At 53.0% G+C, this 16253-nt stretch overlaps 1 protein-coding gene across 1 annotated transcript in view; it reads right to left on the bottom strand.

Annotated features, from left to right (window-relative positions):
- Window positions 1-8678: 8678 nt before the first annotated feature.
- The window catches only part of Cux2 (cut like homeobox 2), a 228325-nt gene continuing 220750 nt past the window's right edge, over window positions 8679-16253 (bottom strand). Inside the window, exons 19-22 of the mRNA XM_027949207.2 lie at window positions 14072-14341; window positions 12829-13017; window positions 11694-11967; window positions 8679-10014 (exon numbers count right to left, since the gene is read on the bottom strand). Coding sequence (XP_027805008.2) covers window positions 9213-10014; window positions 11694-11967; window positions 12829-13017; window positions 14072-14341 — 1535 coding nt within the window. The 3' untranslated portion in view covers window positions 8679-9212. The remainder of the gene's footprint in view (window positions 10015-11693; window positions 11968-12828; window positions 13018-14071; window positions 14342-16253) is intronic.

Genomic DNA, 16253 nt, shown 5'->3' with positions numbered 1-16253 from the left:
TTGGCTGGTTGTGTCCTTTTTCCCCCAACAGATTTGCCTGGCAGAGCCCAGAGCAGGCCCTACAAGGGAGGTGACCAATGTGTGGCTCCTTGTGGCTGATGCCAGACATATTCTCACAACCTCTCAGGGAAGCTATCAAATGCTGGCCCATTTGATAGATGAGGAAACTGAGGCTCAGAGAGGTTACGGTATTCCCCAAGGCCATACAGCTGGGATTCTGTGGTAGGCAGTGACTTCAGGAGGACTAGGAGGGAAAATGGAACACAAAGTTCCTTTGCAGAAGGGAGAGAAGGGAGGGGGAAGGAAGAGGATTTGAAAGTCAACTGTGGGCCCAGGGCCTGAGGGTTGGGAGGGACACTGTCAGGGATGGCCTGGGTCTTGTCATTGGTCACTTCTTGGTGGCTGCCAGGGGCCCTGGAGTAAAGAGCAGTTTTGCACCCATCCAAGCTCAGAGGGAAGGGCCTGTGATGGATTAGTAATGTCTGCTGTGTGTGCCCCGCGGTGGTGCTGCCTCTCGGGCTGCTTGTCTTTGGGGGCTAATGGGGTTTCACAGACGAGAACCAGCATGATGCAGGGGGCCCTAGGTCTGCCCTGCTTGAACTCAGCACTCGGGTCACAGGTCTACCTCGGCAGCCTGGAAAAATGTGCACTCAGGAAAATGTGGCTTAGGATGAGCAACTTACACTCCTTGTGTTCAAGAAATTAAAAATACTAAGGTCAGGAGATCGTGCCACCGAACATTCCAGCGCATGCTGAGTCATTAGTCCCATTGCTGGAGGGACCTCAGCCAAGTGGGGCTGGGGAAGTGGCTCCCCACACAGACTGAGTCAGGGCACTGCCTGTGGCATTTGTGACCACAGTGCCCACCGCAGGGGATGGGCACAGAATGGGGGAAATAGTAGGAGAGAGCCAACAGCAAGGGAGGTTGCAGAAGTGCCCTCACCTGCCAGAACCTTGCCACCAAGCTGCCTGAGGGTGGCAGGGGAGCAGAGCCCGTCAGTGCTAAAAAGTGCATCACTTACTAAGGGACCAGGCTTCCCCTGGACGGGGGAGATGTTCAGGGCACAAGTCTAAGGGGGACACTGTACATGGCGGAAGGAATATTCTGAGAAGCCACTGGGGTGAGGGTGAGACCCTCAAAGGGAGCATGCAGGCAAGAGGTCAGGGCAGGCTGCCCAACATCCATCCACCCTGAATGTCTGGTTACTCTGCTGCTGTTGGACCTGCAGGGATTGGCTAAACCTTAGCTGCCAAAGTCCACGTGAGCGGAAGGGTCTTCTTAAAAGAGAACATAGAGAGTTGCCCTCTGGTGGGGAGTTGATGTTGGTGACGTCTGGGGCTGTGGCAGTCACCTTGCCTTCACAAAGTAGGCCACTCTAAAGAAAATGCCCATGTGAGTTTGAAAATGGTCTTGAACAGCTGCATCAGTGGACCCAGGAACCTGCCCTTCCTCTAGACATCTTGTTATTTGAGGTAATAAATGTTCTTGTGTAGAGCCATGAGTGGGATTTTTTTTTGTTGTCTGTTGCCTGAGCTTCCTAATAGATAAGCCAGAGACTTCTGAGGCGGGCAGTTCTGGGTAACCAGCTGTAGAGTGCTCTTGGCTTGGCAAGGTCAGTGATCAAGAGGGGCTGTCTCAACAGTGAGGGGGGCCGCTGCTTCTCATCCTTTCCCTGGAAGCCTTCCATCTTTGCTCTCCCAAAAGAGCAGACCCAAAAGAGAGGTCTCCTCCCCATGTGGCTCTGCACCTCGTAAGATTCTGAGCAGGGCTTTGTCCCTGCTCTGTGGCTAGATCAGATGCCAACTGCCCACTCCCTCAGTCCTACCCTACCACCTCCCCTTACCTAACACATACTTGGTGAGTGTGTGCCTGCTGCCTGTCCCAACAGGTCCAACTCAGCATCCCAAATGGAATGAAATTCCTCCATGGTGGTAAAATAACACACTAAGTCCAGCCGAAGTTTTTTTTTTTGCATTTTATGATGAAGACTTTTTAAAAGATGGGCCATAAGAAACTATGTGCAAATCATTTTGCAATCTGGTTAAGGAGTGACGTGCAGAATATGTAGAAACCCCAGAACCCAACAGCATTGACAGTCACAACAAAACTACCTGATAAAACAATGGGCAAAGGGCATGATTAGACATTTCTCCAAAGAAGGTGCACAAATGGCCAGTGAGCACCTGAAAAGATGCCCCACGTCACTAATCAACAGGAATGTGCAGACCAGGACCACGGGAGCCCACCTTGCACTCCTCAGGATGACTGCTAGGAAGAAAGACGGCGGGTGTGGGCAGGGCGTGGAGAAGTGGGAACCCTCGCGCAGTGTCTGTGGGGATGTGAAATGGAGCAGCTTCTGTGGAAAAGCCTGGTGGTTCCTCAAACTGTTAAAAATAGTCACCAGCAATTCCACTTCTGGGTGGATGCCATAAGAATTGAGAGCAGGGGCTTAGAGAGTGTTAATAGCAGCCTATTCACCATGGCCACAAAGCGGAAGCGTCCCCAGTGTCCACCCACAGATGAATGGGTAGACCATGTGGTTTAGATGAATAGCGTTCATTCTGAAGAAGTAAGTGGGGAGCCAGGTGCAGTGACTCAGACTAGATTCCAGTGACTCAGGAGGCTGAGGCAGGAGAGTGGTAAGCTGCAGGCCTGCTGGGGCAACTTAGCAAGACACTGCCTCAAAATAAAGAGGGCAAGGATGCAGCTCAGTGGGTTCAATCTCCAGTGCCACAATAAATACATAAAACTATGGCCCAGGAAGTGTTTCTTTTTTCCGAGCTTCCAAAGGGGTTGCCCGATCCTGCCAGGCAGTTGGGCTGCCCCTGTTGGGTTTACCTGCACGTGGGGTATGGATGCCAGTCTCGTCAGGCCAGTTCTCAAAGTAACTGGTTGTTGGGCCAATGTGGTTTCCCTCTCTTCATGGTCCAGGGACAGCTGTCCGCTAGCTGAGCGGTAGAGTAGTCCTGGGGCAGGGCAACAAGCCTCCAGACCACAGCTCCTCAGGGTAGGGGTCAGAGAGAGGCCAGTCATGCCCCCCCACTTCTTCCTTCCCTCCTGGTTACAGCTCCTTGGTCCCAAGACACAGGCTGAGCCAATCAGGGTCCTGAGAGTTTTGAGTTGGGGAACAGAAAATAAGGTACCTGAGGGCACTTGACTGAAGACCTGATGGACCAGGAAGTCCTGATGTCAGAGAGAGAAGACAACCAGACCTGTTAGAGAACTGGACAGATCAAAGTGGACTCCATGCAGGCCCCTGCCTGGGGTCCCCCCGTCAACTATGTGCGGTTTCTTTCAACCCAGTGGCTCCTGCCTGCGACAAGACACTCAAGGAATATTTACTCTCGACTCCTCATTCTCTCGTTTTGCCAGTGTCCTTCACGGGCAGCACACCTAGAGATCCAAAGCAACCCAGTGCCCTGGCCTTGCCTCCTCTGACTGATGCCCGATCAGTGGCTCCACCTTTAGACTGCATTTGAGCCAGCTGGGGCACTGAGGGCTGGGTATCTCTGGTTGCTAACAGCTAATCTCCAGGATCACACTTCCCAACACTGCCATTACCCTGTGCTGCTCCTTTCTGCCCTCGGGTACACACATGGAGAAGAAAGAGATGGTGGGGGATTCTGGGGTCTGTAAAAAAGCAAGACACACCCCTCCTACAGGCACCCAGCTCCGGGCCCCCTTCTCTCTGGAGAAGTCTCCTCTACTTCTGTCCCCCTTTTGTTTGGTACTGGGGATGCTCAACCACTGAGCCACATCCCCAGCTCTTTTTTGTATTTTATTTAGAGCCAGGGCCTCACTGAGTTACTTAGCGCCTCATTAAGTTGCTGAGGCTGGCTTTGAACTCACAATCCTCCTGCCTTGGCCTCTTGAGCTGCTGGGATCACAGGTGTGCTATCCCTCCTAAGTAAAACTTGCCTCCTACTCTTGCCTCGTTGTTTCTCGGTGTTTAATCTTCAACAGCAGGGGAGCGAAGACCCATTCCTGATCTCCGGGACCAGTATCTTCCACAGCCTCCAGGATGGCCCCAGTGATGCTTGCCTCTTGGTGTCCTGTCTAGAACTATCCCCTCCCACACCAAATTTTAGGCAGCCTGTGGGGCTAACAGGATGCTGGGGACAGGATAATAGGACTTCCAAATTTAGGTCACAGAGTACCCTGTAGCTTCTACCTTGGTGTTCTGAAAAGTCACCTGCCGCGTGGAGAGGCCCAGCTGGAAAGGGACCAAGGCCCACCTGCCTGGTAGCCGTGGGAGTGCACCATCTTAGAAGCAGGTGGCCAGCCCCAGTGCTGCCTTGTATAACTGCAGCCCTGGCTGATGGCTTAAGTGAAACCTGAGAGTCCGCCAGCCAGAACCAGCCAGTCAGGCCAGCCCCAGATTCCTGGCCCACAGAAGCTGTGGAACACAAACGTTTCTTGCTTTAAGCCATGAGGTTGTGGCATTGTTCATTGTACAGTAAGGACAGCTGTAACACAAGAAGATGCTGCTATGACCATGCCATTGACGGATGAGGAAACCCAGGCTCACTGAAGGGCCCTGGGGTGCCCCATGGTGGAGGTAAGCCCAGGGCAGACTCAGCTCAAAGCCAGTGCTTTCATTGCTACTCCTCAGGGCACTGGCCTGAGGCCACAGGCCATTAAAGTCAAGGAGGACCTGGAGTAAGGAATCACCTTGGCCAAGGTCACCCAGCTGCCTTTCTGGGCAGTCCCCTGCCTGAGCCCCTGCCCCGGTGCTCTTACATTGGAGAGTGGATTTAGCATGGGGCAGGCAGCCCTGTTTCCATAGCAATGGAAAACTGCACCTTGACTGTGGAGCCAGGCTTTCAAGTGACCCCCTAGCCCAGCGGCCAGGGCCCTGAGGCCAGGTCTGGCTTTGTTCACTCACCTGGGATGTGCAGCTGCTGCCAAATGTGTATGTGTATGGGGCTCAACCAGGAGACAAGGCAGACAGGGGTGGGGAAGCAAGCAGCGTGGAGGCCTGTGTGGAAGGACCCTGCCACTGTCCTCTGGCCTGCCATCTCCCAGCAGATGGAACCTCCTAATTTCCTAAGAGTACAAGTCTGCCCACCCGAACGCCAGGCCTCACTCCCTCCATGGCTCCCCAGTGCCCTTGGGAGAAAGGTGTATTTCCCACCAGGCCCCACGGTGCTTCTTCATAAGGATGCCTTGTTTCTTCCTCCCATGCCTCTGCCCTGTATTCCAGACTCCTTAGGAATTCGCCCCTTCTTGCCTCTGTCCCATCTCCTGCCGGTGTTCCCTCCTTCTGGGCCTCACTACTATTCTCAGTTCCTGAACTTCCCCATCAAAGCCTTGAGCACACAGCAGGCACTCAATAAATACTCAGCAGGTGAGTGAACAGTTGCCACACTGCCCTTAGCTCAGCTGTCTACTCCCCTCTGCCCCTGAATCATGCTCTCAGCCATTTTTATTTTGAAATAGGGCTGGCTAAGTTGCCCAGGCAGTCTGGAACTTGTGATCCTCCTGCTTCAGCCTCCCCTGAGTCTCTGGGATTCAGGACACCATGCCCTGCCTTCTTCCTGACTTTCCAGTTTCTCAAGAGCTGAGAACTCAGGACTCAAGGAAACGCTCCTTGGGAGTTCAGATTTTACAATCATTTTGAACCTTTGCAACTGCTTTGTGGGGACAGTGTCGTTGCTATCACCCCCTTTGCAGCTGGGGAAGTAAGGGATTGGGGCATGCACAGTTTTGAGAGGTGCAGCTCTGAAGAGGGCCTGGGCCCACCCCAAACGTCACCCCTTCATGGGAGCTCTGATGGGTCTCGGCCCTCAGCCCCTGCTTCTCCCAGCTCCACGCCCCATGATGGGTTGTCAGGGCATCTCGAGGGTTGGAGTGACAGTTCTACTAGCTGGGGTGGGGAAACTTGGTCACTTAATTCCCACTGTGGGGACAGGAGGAAGAAGTGGGGTGAGTGGAAGGTTTTCAGGAGGCGGGGGTGGGGGGCAGCTTGCCTGGAGATGCCATGTGGCTTTGGCTCATGGGTGAGTCATGTTTAGTGCCACTTCAGGGCTCTCTCAATATTACTGGTCACACACAAAACCCATTCTGCAGCCTGTCTGTGGACAGAAGGAACCTGCCCACTGACAGTGTCAGCTACTGGACTCCCACTCCACATGTCTTACGTGCTGAGGCTCATTCCTCAGAATGACCCTGAGTCAGTTGCTGTGAGTTGCCCATTTTACAGGTGAGGAAACCTGAGGCCCTGGTTACACACCGGGGAAGAGTCTGAGGTTGCTTACCCCCAGTTAGTCCCTCTTGGCATCTTATTGGGAGGCTGGGGCACTGACTGCCCCACACTCCCCTGAAGTGGAAACTGCTTACCAGCTGGCTGATCTGAAGCCCAGATGCGGGGACAGGGTATGACCTTGACTTCTGTACCAGGCCCCAGAGTTTAAGCAACCAGTTTCCATTCTGCTGCACAAGTGGGAAAAATCGGGGCTGGGGACATAGCTCAGTTGGTAGAGTGTTTCCCTCGCATGCATCAGGCCCTAGGTTCAATCCCCAGCACCACAAAAAAACAAAACAAACAAACAAACAAAACCACAAAACAAGTGGGAAAAATCCTTCCCTCTTTCTTCAGGGCAGTTGGAGCCCAAAGCACAGTCGTCAACCCAGATGCCACACGGCCCAGGTGGAGATAAGTCAAGGGCCTTGTGCTGTCTAGGGAGGGCCGCTCCTCAGCTGGCTGTTGTCACCTTAGAATGTGGCCTAGTGTGGCCGATACCAGGGTTTTCAAGAGAAGCTGTAATTGCCTGTCTCCTCAGGATGCTCTACACCTGTGGAGTAACTTCCTGGGTGTGGCCACGGTTCAGGCTGGCAAATGGGGTCACCCCTGCTGAAGCAACACCCTCTGAGAGCTGGCCTGACACCCGGCTTTCTGAAGGATCTGGAAACACATCTTGTCTACATGGGAAGATGATGGACGAGCTGCTATTCATGACTCCTAAGTAACATGCCCCTGGATTTTAATGTTGGCACCCAACTCAAAAACTAGTTTTTAAAAATAGAGTTTTGCAAAATACCTCTGAGGACCTGTTCAGACCCCCAGTTTGCTCCCCCAGCTCCAGAACAAAGAAGCGGGACACCCAGAATTATTATACAATTCTGTATTTAGCGACTTGTTTACAGAATGTGTTCCTTTTTTTTTAAAATTTTAAACAAAGTTCATCAATCTCTCATAGAAACAGTTTTGTGGGGTTTTGTGGGTGTTGTTGTTTTACCGTTGCAGGACGTGAACCAGACGGAGCTGTTCACGGGTCTGCCAGCTTTGAGTACGACAGGATTTCTGTGTTCAGAAGACTAAGTGCTTAATCAAATCCCGTCACACTAAAGCCAACGTGAGTTCTCTAAGGATCGGAGTCCTGGATTTCAACGTTGCGTTGGTTCCGAGAGTAAAAAGTGGTGTGTTTCCCCAGTGTCTAGTGCAACAGGGCGGTGGTGGCTACGCGATGTTTCATTTGTCCCAGATTGGAGTAGTCTGAAAACTGGTCTCTGTTTCCTATTGTCAAAATATAAAAATACCTTCATCTGGATAAAAATGTATACAGTGGAAAACTCTTCAGTGCATAGCCTGGGTGTGCGGAGGGCGAGGCCCTCCTCCGGGGGTGTGTCAACGTTGACTGGTGTGGGACTGCAGCCTGGGCTGGGTGCACTAGAGTTGGGATTTCTGAGACGGTCTTCAGTTGTCCCTTTCTGGTCGCTGGGTTTTGCCTGTGGTTTCAAAATACTCACCACATGTGTCTGTCATCTCTCCCCTTGGCACTGACTTGGCACCAGTTACAGTCACCTTTTTGTTACCATTCCGGGGAGTCACCCAATTTAGCCTTCCCACAGTTTGGAAAATGTAAAGAAGTAAAATGGAGAGCTTAACCACCACCCTGGAGGCTGCTCCATTCTGATGGGGAGCTCTCTCCCTAGACACACGACGAAATGTGCAGGAAAGGCTCCCCTGAGTTGGGGCTGAGTCTTGGCTCCCAGTAGTCATGCGCTGGAAAGAAGGGTGGCCTTGGAGACTGGGGTACGTGGACATGCTGTTCTGAATTCAGCCTTCCAGATGCAGCACCGGGGTCAGCTTGAGAAGGTGATGATCAGGTCTGCAGGGGTCTCTAGGGGGTGAATCTGCTTTGGCACTGGCTGCTGAGCTTCACTGCACGTGGGATAACCGCACTGTCCCTCTGAGAGCACGAGGAGGGAGGATGCAGCCAGTCTTCTCTGGAATGCCCAGTGGGGAAACTTGCTGGGTGTGGCCATGATTCAGGCTGGGAATAGGGGTCACTCTGGCTGAAGCACCATCTCAGAGCACCTGCCCCGACACCCAGCTTTCTGAAGATCTGGAAACACATCTTTTCTACAGATGGGCATTGGGTTCCTAACCAGGGAGTGTGACAGTTTGCTTTGTACCATGCCACCTTTAGTCTAGGACTCTGGGCCACGGCCCACATCTCTATGACATTTACAACAGCACGGGACACTGTGTTATCAAGGTTGCAGAACAGACCACCAGAATGGAACACATCCTCAACGGCATCGAGGTGTTCGTTTAGAGTCTTTTGGACTTTCTCCCTTCAGCACGGCTTTTGGACAGGCAATGGCAATGTGCTGTGTCTCACAGACAGGCGTGGGGAAAACCGTGGTTCAAAGGTTATTTAAATTTGGTCAGTCTTATAGTGTATACTGATGGCTTTGAACAATTGTCTTCTTTTAATCTCATCTAGTGGCAAAAAAACGACACAACTTCCATGTATACTTCGCAACAGTTGTGACAGCATCCTGATTTCATAACTCTCTGTAATATCAAAACAGCATCGGCTGGGAATAAATTCCAAAGGATCCTTTATTAAAATATCTAAAAGAGGTCTATAAATATTTCTTTATTTTTCTAAAAGAGTTTGGAGTTTTCAGGTGAAAATGTGGTGCCGTTTTGCTTCTGCCTCCTGTAGAGGGGCCAGGGTGGGGGAGAAGGGCAGGTCACCCAAGCTCCCTGCTGTGGGAAATGCCAAAAGGAAGAGGCCACGGCATTTGCTCCACCTGCCCACCTGCAACTTCAGAGAACCAGGATTACAACAAAAAACGTAAATGGCATAACTCTGCTGTCCACATTTGGGTGGTCGCGTGCCTCCCCCCCGATCCAACCCTATCTAGGACAGCGAGTGAGAAAAGGAAGGGGGCCCAGGGTATGCCCCTCACTCTGCCTTCAGAATTCCCACTCCAGGGCCTCCTCCCGGTTAGCAGCCCTCTCTAGCCGATAGATGATGCTGTTCAAGTTGGCCATCTTCTCATGCCGCCGCTGCAAATTGGGGTTCACCTTGGCATTGGGGTGCAAGGCCCCAGCTGTGTCGGCAGTGGGGCTGACACTCGGCACTTTGGCAGGGGGGGCACCAGGTGGGGATGGGGAGATGGGGGCTGACGAGGAGGGGACAGGTGACACAGACATCATGAGGCCTGGTGAGGAGGCAGCTGAGGGCGAGTTCAGTGACACCTCCAGGCTGCAGCGCGAGGACTCCGAGGCTGACTTAAAACTCAGAGGGTCCGAGTGAAGCCGCCCCCCAGCCTCACTCTCCTCGGGGGGATGTAGTGAGGTGCAGTCTGAGGTGTTTCCGCCTGAAAGAAGGGGCTCTGGGGCCACTCTTGGGAGTCCATCATTACTCAGAGGGTCAAGATGCTCCTCTTTGGGGGGTCCTTGGCCTTTGTCTGGCTCCCCTGGGTCCTGGGGCTGGCCTCCCACTTCCTCCTCAGTGTCCTCCTCGCTCTGCTCCTGCTTGATCCTCACTTGGGACCTGTCCGGGGCAGTCAGGGGCATGATGCGCTCCTCAGAGCCCTCCTGAAGCTCCAGTTCCTTCACAGTGGGCTTCTGGTCCTCAGCTTCTGAGTCAGGGTCCGGCTGGGCAGGGTCCGGCTGGGAGTGGCCTGGTGTCAGGACACCAGGACCCCCACTTGGGTCGAGGTCTGGCTCGTCCTGGGTTCCCTCCACCAACATCTCCCGGCGCATCCGGGACCTGGGGCAGAGAGAGTGGTGAGCCTGGGGCTGGACCAGGGACCCAGGAACCTTGGACTCAGCTGCATGAGCAGTATTTTGGACCTACCCACTACCCAGGGGGACTCCCAAATCTGAAGCAGGAACTCCCTGGTAATTTTCTCAACACATCCTGTGGTACATCTTTCCCAGAATTCACTGCAGTGTATGATATGTGATCGTGAGTACCTGCTGGCCTGGAAGATGCTGGGGGCAAGGATTTTCTAGTTCTCTGCAGTGCCTGGTACAGAGTAGGTGCTCAACAAACATTTATCAAATGAAATAGTGTCTTCTTCTGCAGCGATAACCTTGGAGAGTCATTTCTTTTAGGAGCAGAATCCCCTCTGTTCCTTGGTACAGACCCCTATACTTCCTTCAAAACGCGGGTTGAATGCCTCCTCTTCTCTAAAGTATTCCCCAGGAAGAATCCCCTTTCCCTAAGACCTTTATTCCTCCTCATCCTACAGCATTTATTGGGTCATAGTAAAGTGACCTAGTTCATGACCATAAACTCCCGAGAGCAGGATGGCTTCAACCTGACTCCAGATGCTGGCTCACTGTGCAAGCTTTATTAGTACCGTGGGCATGGTCATGCTGGGCAACGATGGAATGCTCAGTCTCATGGCAATCAGAGGTGAGAAGATGTCCCCACATCACTCAGGGAGGGAAGGAGGGAGAGAAGGCTATAAGGACCTTGTCATGCACTGTTTGGCAGGTTCTGGTATGAGTCAGATAATGAGCAATACTTAACATGTTCATACCCAAAGTTATTTCATTTGATCATGATCAAGAGTTGTAAGGTAGGTATTAGGTTCCTCGTCTGTAAAGTAAGGATGAGACTCAGAGAGGTAAAGTGACTTGCCAAGGCCACACAGCCAAGTTAGGCCTTGGGCTCAGATCTGTGCAATGCCAAAGTCCAGGCTGGGACCGAACACCTGAGACCCCCACTCCCCAGGCTCCTCTTTCTCCTTCTTCCTAGGGGAGCAAGAGATCTCTCCACCAGTGACATGAATGGGTAGGCTCTGCTCTCTGGCACCACATGGGCACTGAGGATGCTCCCTGCTTAGGGACCCTGTAATACTGCCACAAGCCCACTCCTAGGGGCTCTGCCTGGGTTCAAGAAGACCCCCTGCAGTCTCCATGGAGCCAGCTTGGGACTGGCTCCCAGAAGTCCAGTCTGCTAGAGGTCAGTGACTCCCAAGCCCAGGGGCCACAGAAGAGGAAACTCCATCCCAAGAGCCCCAAGCAGGCAGACCCAAGGAGGGACCAGGGGAATTCTTTCAGCCTCAGGAGTGGGAGGGGTTGTGAGAGTGTCTTGGGTGTGTGCCCCAGGTCCCGTTCCCTGTGCCTTCTTGGAGGCAGACACAAAGCAAGCTGGGTGGAGTAATAATGGCAGCGACAGCAACGCCATCAGTACCTACCACTGACTATGCCCCAGGTATGCTATGTACACGTGTCGGTTTGTCAGTCTCTGAGGAAGCTAAGAGGTGGATGCTGTCCCTGTTGTATAGGTCAGAAGACTGAGGCTTAGGGAATGCAAGTGATTGCCCAGGGTCCCACAGTTGAAGGGACAGAGCTGGGCTCTACTCCAGGCACGTCTGGGCCCACAGTGGCCCTGCATGGGGAGAGCCCACCCCACCTGGGTCTGCCCAGAGCCCTCACCTGTAGTTGTGGAACCAGTTGATGACGGTGTTGGTCTTCAGGTTGAGCTGGAGGGACAGCAGCTCGATGGTCTGCTGGGAGGGGTAGGGCTCCAGCTGGTAAGCCTTCCTTAGCGCCTCCTTCTCCTCGGGCGCCAGCACCACGCGGGGCTTCTTGACCTGCAGGAGGCTCAGGTCCTGGGGCTGCAGGCAGGGGCTGGGGCACTCGGAGCGCGTGGCTGGAGACTCACTGTCCGAGCCAGTACTGATGAGGCCATAGCGGCGTTTCAGGTAGGCTGGGCCAGGGGAGGGAGGGAGGCTGAGGGGTCCATCAACACCACCATCAGCCCCCCAGGGACAGCAGAGATCAGCCAGCCCCGCTCAGAGCCCTTCTTGTTGTGAACTTCCACCTCTTCCCAATCCCTCTGCTGAGAGGCTGGCCTGAGAGTGCCAGACCCAAGCCACTGGCTTCTGAAGTTAGGTCACCTGCATTTAGGGCTCAGCAAGGTGCCTTGCACTCAGGAAGCCTCCCAACAGCGCCCTCTATGGCCTCACTGAGTTTCAGAGCAGAGTCTAAATGACCCCCCTTACTGCCGGGCACATTTTGACCCCAAATGGTAAAAACACCAATAAAAAAGGTGTGTGTGGGGGCTGCTGTAGTTTGCGTCTGGAATGCTCCCTAAAGGCCCATGTTTTAGAGGCTCAGCCCCAGGTGGGCGCTATGAGAAGTGGTGGGAGGTCTTCAGGTCACTGGGAAGTGCTCTCTAAGGGGACTGTGGGACTCGGGTCTATTCCTCCTCTTTTCTGCTGGGTCGGTTCTGTCCTTTTTCGTAGAGTCTGGGTAGGGCAAAGGGCGCTCCATCTGCACAGCATGCAGCGGAGGCAGAGGATGGGAGTGTTTGGGGACCTCTGCCTGAGGCTGCAAGCACTCTGGGGCAGCTATGGGTGAGAGGACGCCAGGAGAAGGGGTGGGGGTTTTCACGGGAGATGCAGATGCTGCCACCCACTTCTTAGAACACTGTACTGTCCTCTGGGACTGCCATTTCATGTAGTTTCCCAGCAGCGAGAGCCTGGGCATATTTAGGTGGCAGCCAGGTAGGTTCCAAAGGGAAACAGGCCAGACCCCATGCTGGACCCGTCCCCTGCCCAGCTCTTACCTTTCTTCTCTAGCTTCTTCATGTCCCTCAGCTTCTCCACATTGTGGGGGTCACTGAGCCACAGCTGCATGCGGACAAAGGGCTCCCTCCCCTTCAGGCTCAGCTTGTGCCAGGGTTTGGGCCGGGACAACAGGTCAGACACAGAGCCCTGGGTCAGGCCCAGGATGCTCTCCCCAAACAGCCGCTGCCCTGGGGACAGGGGAGGAGGCAGCCCGTTACCAGAGGCTGGGCAGAGAGACCTGCTCCCAGGAGAGGCAGGAACAGGCTGGAGACACAGGCCAAGCCCAGCACTGTCTCCACTCTCTCAGGAAGGAGAGCCTGAGACATGGGGGACCTTCCTGCAAAGTACACACCCTCTGGTCCAGCAATTCCACCCTGGGATTTACCCCTGGGCTCTCCTGCCTGCAGTGGAAGGGCGCACCCTGGTTGTCTTGTGTCTGAGGTGCTGAGGTTGAGCCAGGGCCTGTGCAAGTAAGCTTACAATCTATTTCTGCACTCCACCTGCGGCCCTGATTTATTTACCTTTTTTTTTTTTTAAAGTACCAGGATAGACCCCACGGACATTGAACCACTGAGCCACATCCCCAGCCCTTTTTATATTTTGTTTAGACACAAAGTCTCACTAAGTTGCTTAGGGTCTCGTAAAGGTGCTGAGGCTGGCTTTGAACTTGCGATCCTCCCGCCTCAGCCTCCCGAGTGGCTGGGATTATATGTGTGCGCCGCTATGCCGGATGTTTATTATTTTTAACTTATTTTCTTAAACTGATTGTTTTTAAAACTCATTTTAAAGCAATGAATAAGTCTTATTTTCACAATAGGAAGTGTAGTGAGAAACTCGGGGCTCAGACATTCCTCAGGGAGGCGTATAACTTGCATCTAAGGCTCAGTGGAGCGTGTAAGCCAGGAAAAGAAAGATGCCCAGAACAGATTTCCCCGTCTTATGCTCCCCGGGGTGCAAGTTTGGGCCCTGGATGAGGACAGTGTTACAGCTTCACTGCAACTTGGTTCTTTGAACCCCCAGAGGGAAGTTTTTTGGAGTGTGGGCTGAGGATTCCAGGGGATTCAGACCTGCCTTCACCTGCTACAGGGACATAGGCCAGTCAAGATGCCTTGAGTGGGGTCCTGCATGCCTGGGCTGACTGGTACCTCCAGCTGGCCCAAGGCACTAGGTTCTCACCATGGGCACTTTTCCTTGAGGCCACCCAGGACAGGAGGCAGCAACCCTGGTTCCGGCTACCCATACCTAGATTGTTGTCTGTGAGGACCTCCTTGACTCTTTTGGTGATGGAGTAAGTGTCCAGCTCTGGGGACATAGCCACAATCTCCTGGATGCCTCCCGCGGCCTGGCTGCCAGAGTGCATCTTCCCACCCAGCGAGGAGCCAGAGCGGCCGTCTGGCTGCTGGTTCTCCTTGCTGCTCTCCAGTGACAGGCTCAAGGACTCTTGGGAACTCTTCTCAGGCTCCAGGGGGCTTGGGGGCGGTGAAGGTGAGGACCGCAGCTCGGGAGGACTGGCTGTGGGCCACAAAGAGACAGAGAGGTGGTCACTGCCATCTGGCATGGACACACACTTTCTGGGCAGGCTGGGGCTTGACAACAATCCGTTCTGCTATGGCCCAGTCGTGTCCCTGAGGGGCCCTCTATAGGAGGCTCACCAGGTCTCCCAGCGTCTCCCCACAGTGCTTATTAAGTATAAAGAGAGAAGAGCTGCCTCCCAGTAGCAGTTCTGAGAAGACCCCCAAACCAAGTCACCAGAGGCAGCAGCCACGGTGCCCCCACCCGGCACACTGCGAGGGACACAGCATCACTGCTGGGAGGCTCCCACCACGGGCAGGGCCTCAACCTAATCGCCAGGAGACACTCGACAAGGTGCCTGGCCTCCAGCTTTTAGCAAAGTCACACTGCCAAAGGAAGAGGCAGAATGTCCAGAGTGGAACACGGCAACTAAATACTAGTGACCTGAACCTGATGCCGGCAAGGGGGAATGATGTGTGTGTGTAATTGATAATTTATACTTTTATAAATGTTATAAATTGATAATTTATATATGACACACACATATATAAATGATATAATTAGAACAAGTGATAAAACTTGATTGTAGATGGTAGGTGAGGTACCATGAATCATGATAATGTTTCATTTTTTTCCAGGGATTGAATCCTGGGGGCACTTTACTACTGAGCTATATCCACAGATCCTTTTAAAATTCTGAGACAGGATCTTGCTAAGTTGACAAGACTGGCCTGTCACTTGTGATCCTCTTGCCTCAGCCTCCCCAGACACTGGGGATTATGTGCCATTGATACCCAGTGGAAAGTTTCATTTCTGTATTTCTGGAAAATACAGTTGGCTTCTAATATCCTCAGGTTTGGTATCTGTGGATTAACCAACCACTGTTCAAAATTATTTTTTAAAAAATTGTGTCTAGGGGCTGGAGATACAGCTCAGTTGGTAGAGTGCTTACCTTGCATGCATAAGGCCCTGGTTCAGTCCCAGCACCACACACACACACACACAGACAGACAGACAGACACACACACACACACACACAGACAGACAGACAGACACACACACACACACAAATAAATAAAGACTAATTTACTAAAAAAAACTTAAAAGAAAATACAATTCCATAACTATTTGCACAGCATTTGCATTGTGCCAGGTACTGAGAGTCACCCAGGGTTGATCTAAAGCACAGAAGAGGCTGTGCATGGGTGCATACAAACACTTCAGCATTTTATATGTGGGACTTGGGCATCTCTGCATGTTGGCATCCCTGGAACCAACTCGCTGTGCAACTTGGGGACAATGACACTTGCTCAAGTATTGATGAAGAGATTCAATGTTGCCAACAGATTCCTCAAATGAAGAGAAAGTACAAACGCAGCGTGTGATTAGGGGCTGACAGTGGTGGAGCACATAGGGAGCCGGCGGTTCTGCCTGGTTCTTCTGTAAATTAGAAACTATGTCAAACCAAGGGTTAAACCACAACAAAAGGAAGTGGGCAGTGATCTACAAGATCAGCCACCAGAGTGCAGCCAAATAAAACTGGGGAAGCCCTGCAGCCTTTGTAGATAACACAGGGCTGGGGCCGTGGCTCAGGGGAGCACCTGCTCAGCAGGCCTAAGGCCTGGGTTCCCTCTAGCACCACACACGCACACAGTGATACATAATGAAAAGATGTCCACAGCACACGTGGACATGCGAAGCGCTAGTTTTGTGTGTGTGTGGTGCTGGGGTGGAACCTGGGACCTTGTGCATGCTAAGGAAGCTCTCTACCGCCGAGTCACACCCCTGCCCTCCCTTCTTGTTTGAAAAAGCAGTAGTTCTGCCCAAGCTTTGCTCCCCACCTGCTCCTGGTGCCTGCCCTGCCCAGTGTGGGGGCTGTCTGTGTGTGCTCAGGGGCTGTGGCTGCAGGGCA

The sequence above is a fragment of the Marmota flaviventris genome, chromosome 1 (assembly GCF_047511675.1).
Source record: "Marmota flaviventris isolate mMarFla1 chromosome 1, mMarFla1.hap1, whole genome shotgun sequence".
Taxonomy (NCBI): Eukaryota; Metazoa; Chordata; class Mammalia; order Rodentia; family Sciuridae; genus Marmota; species Marmota flaviventris.
Note: the sequence above shows the minus strand (reverse complement) of the source record. Positions and strands in the feature narration are given on the sequence as shown.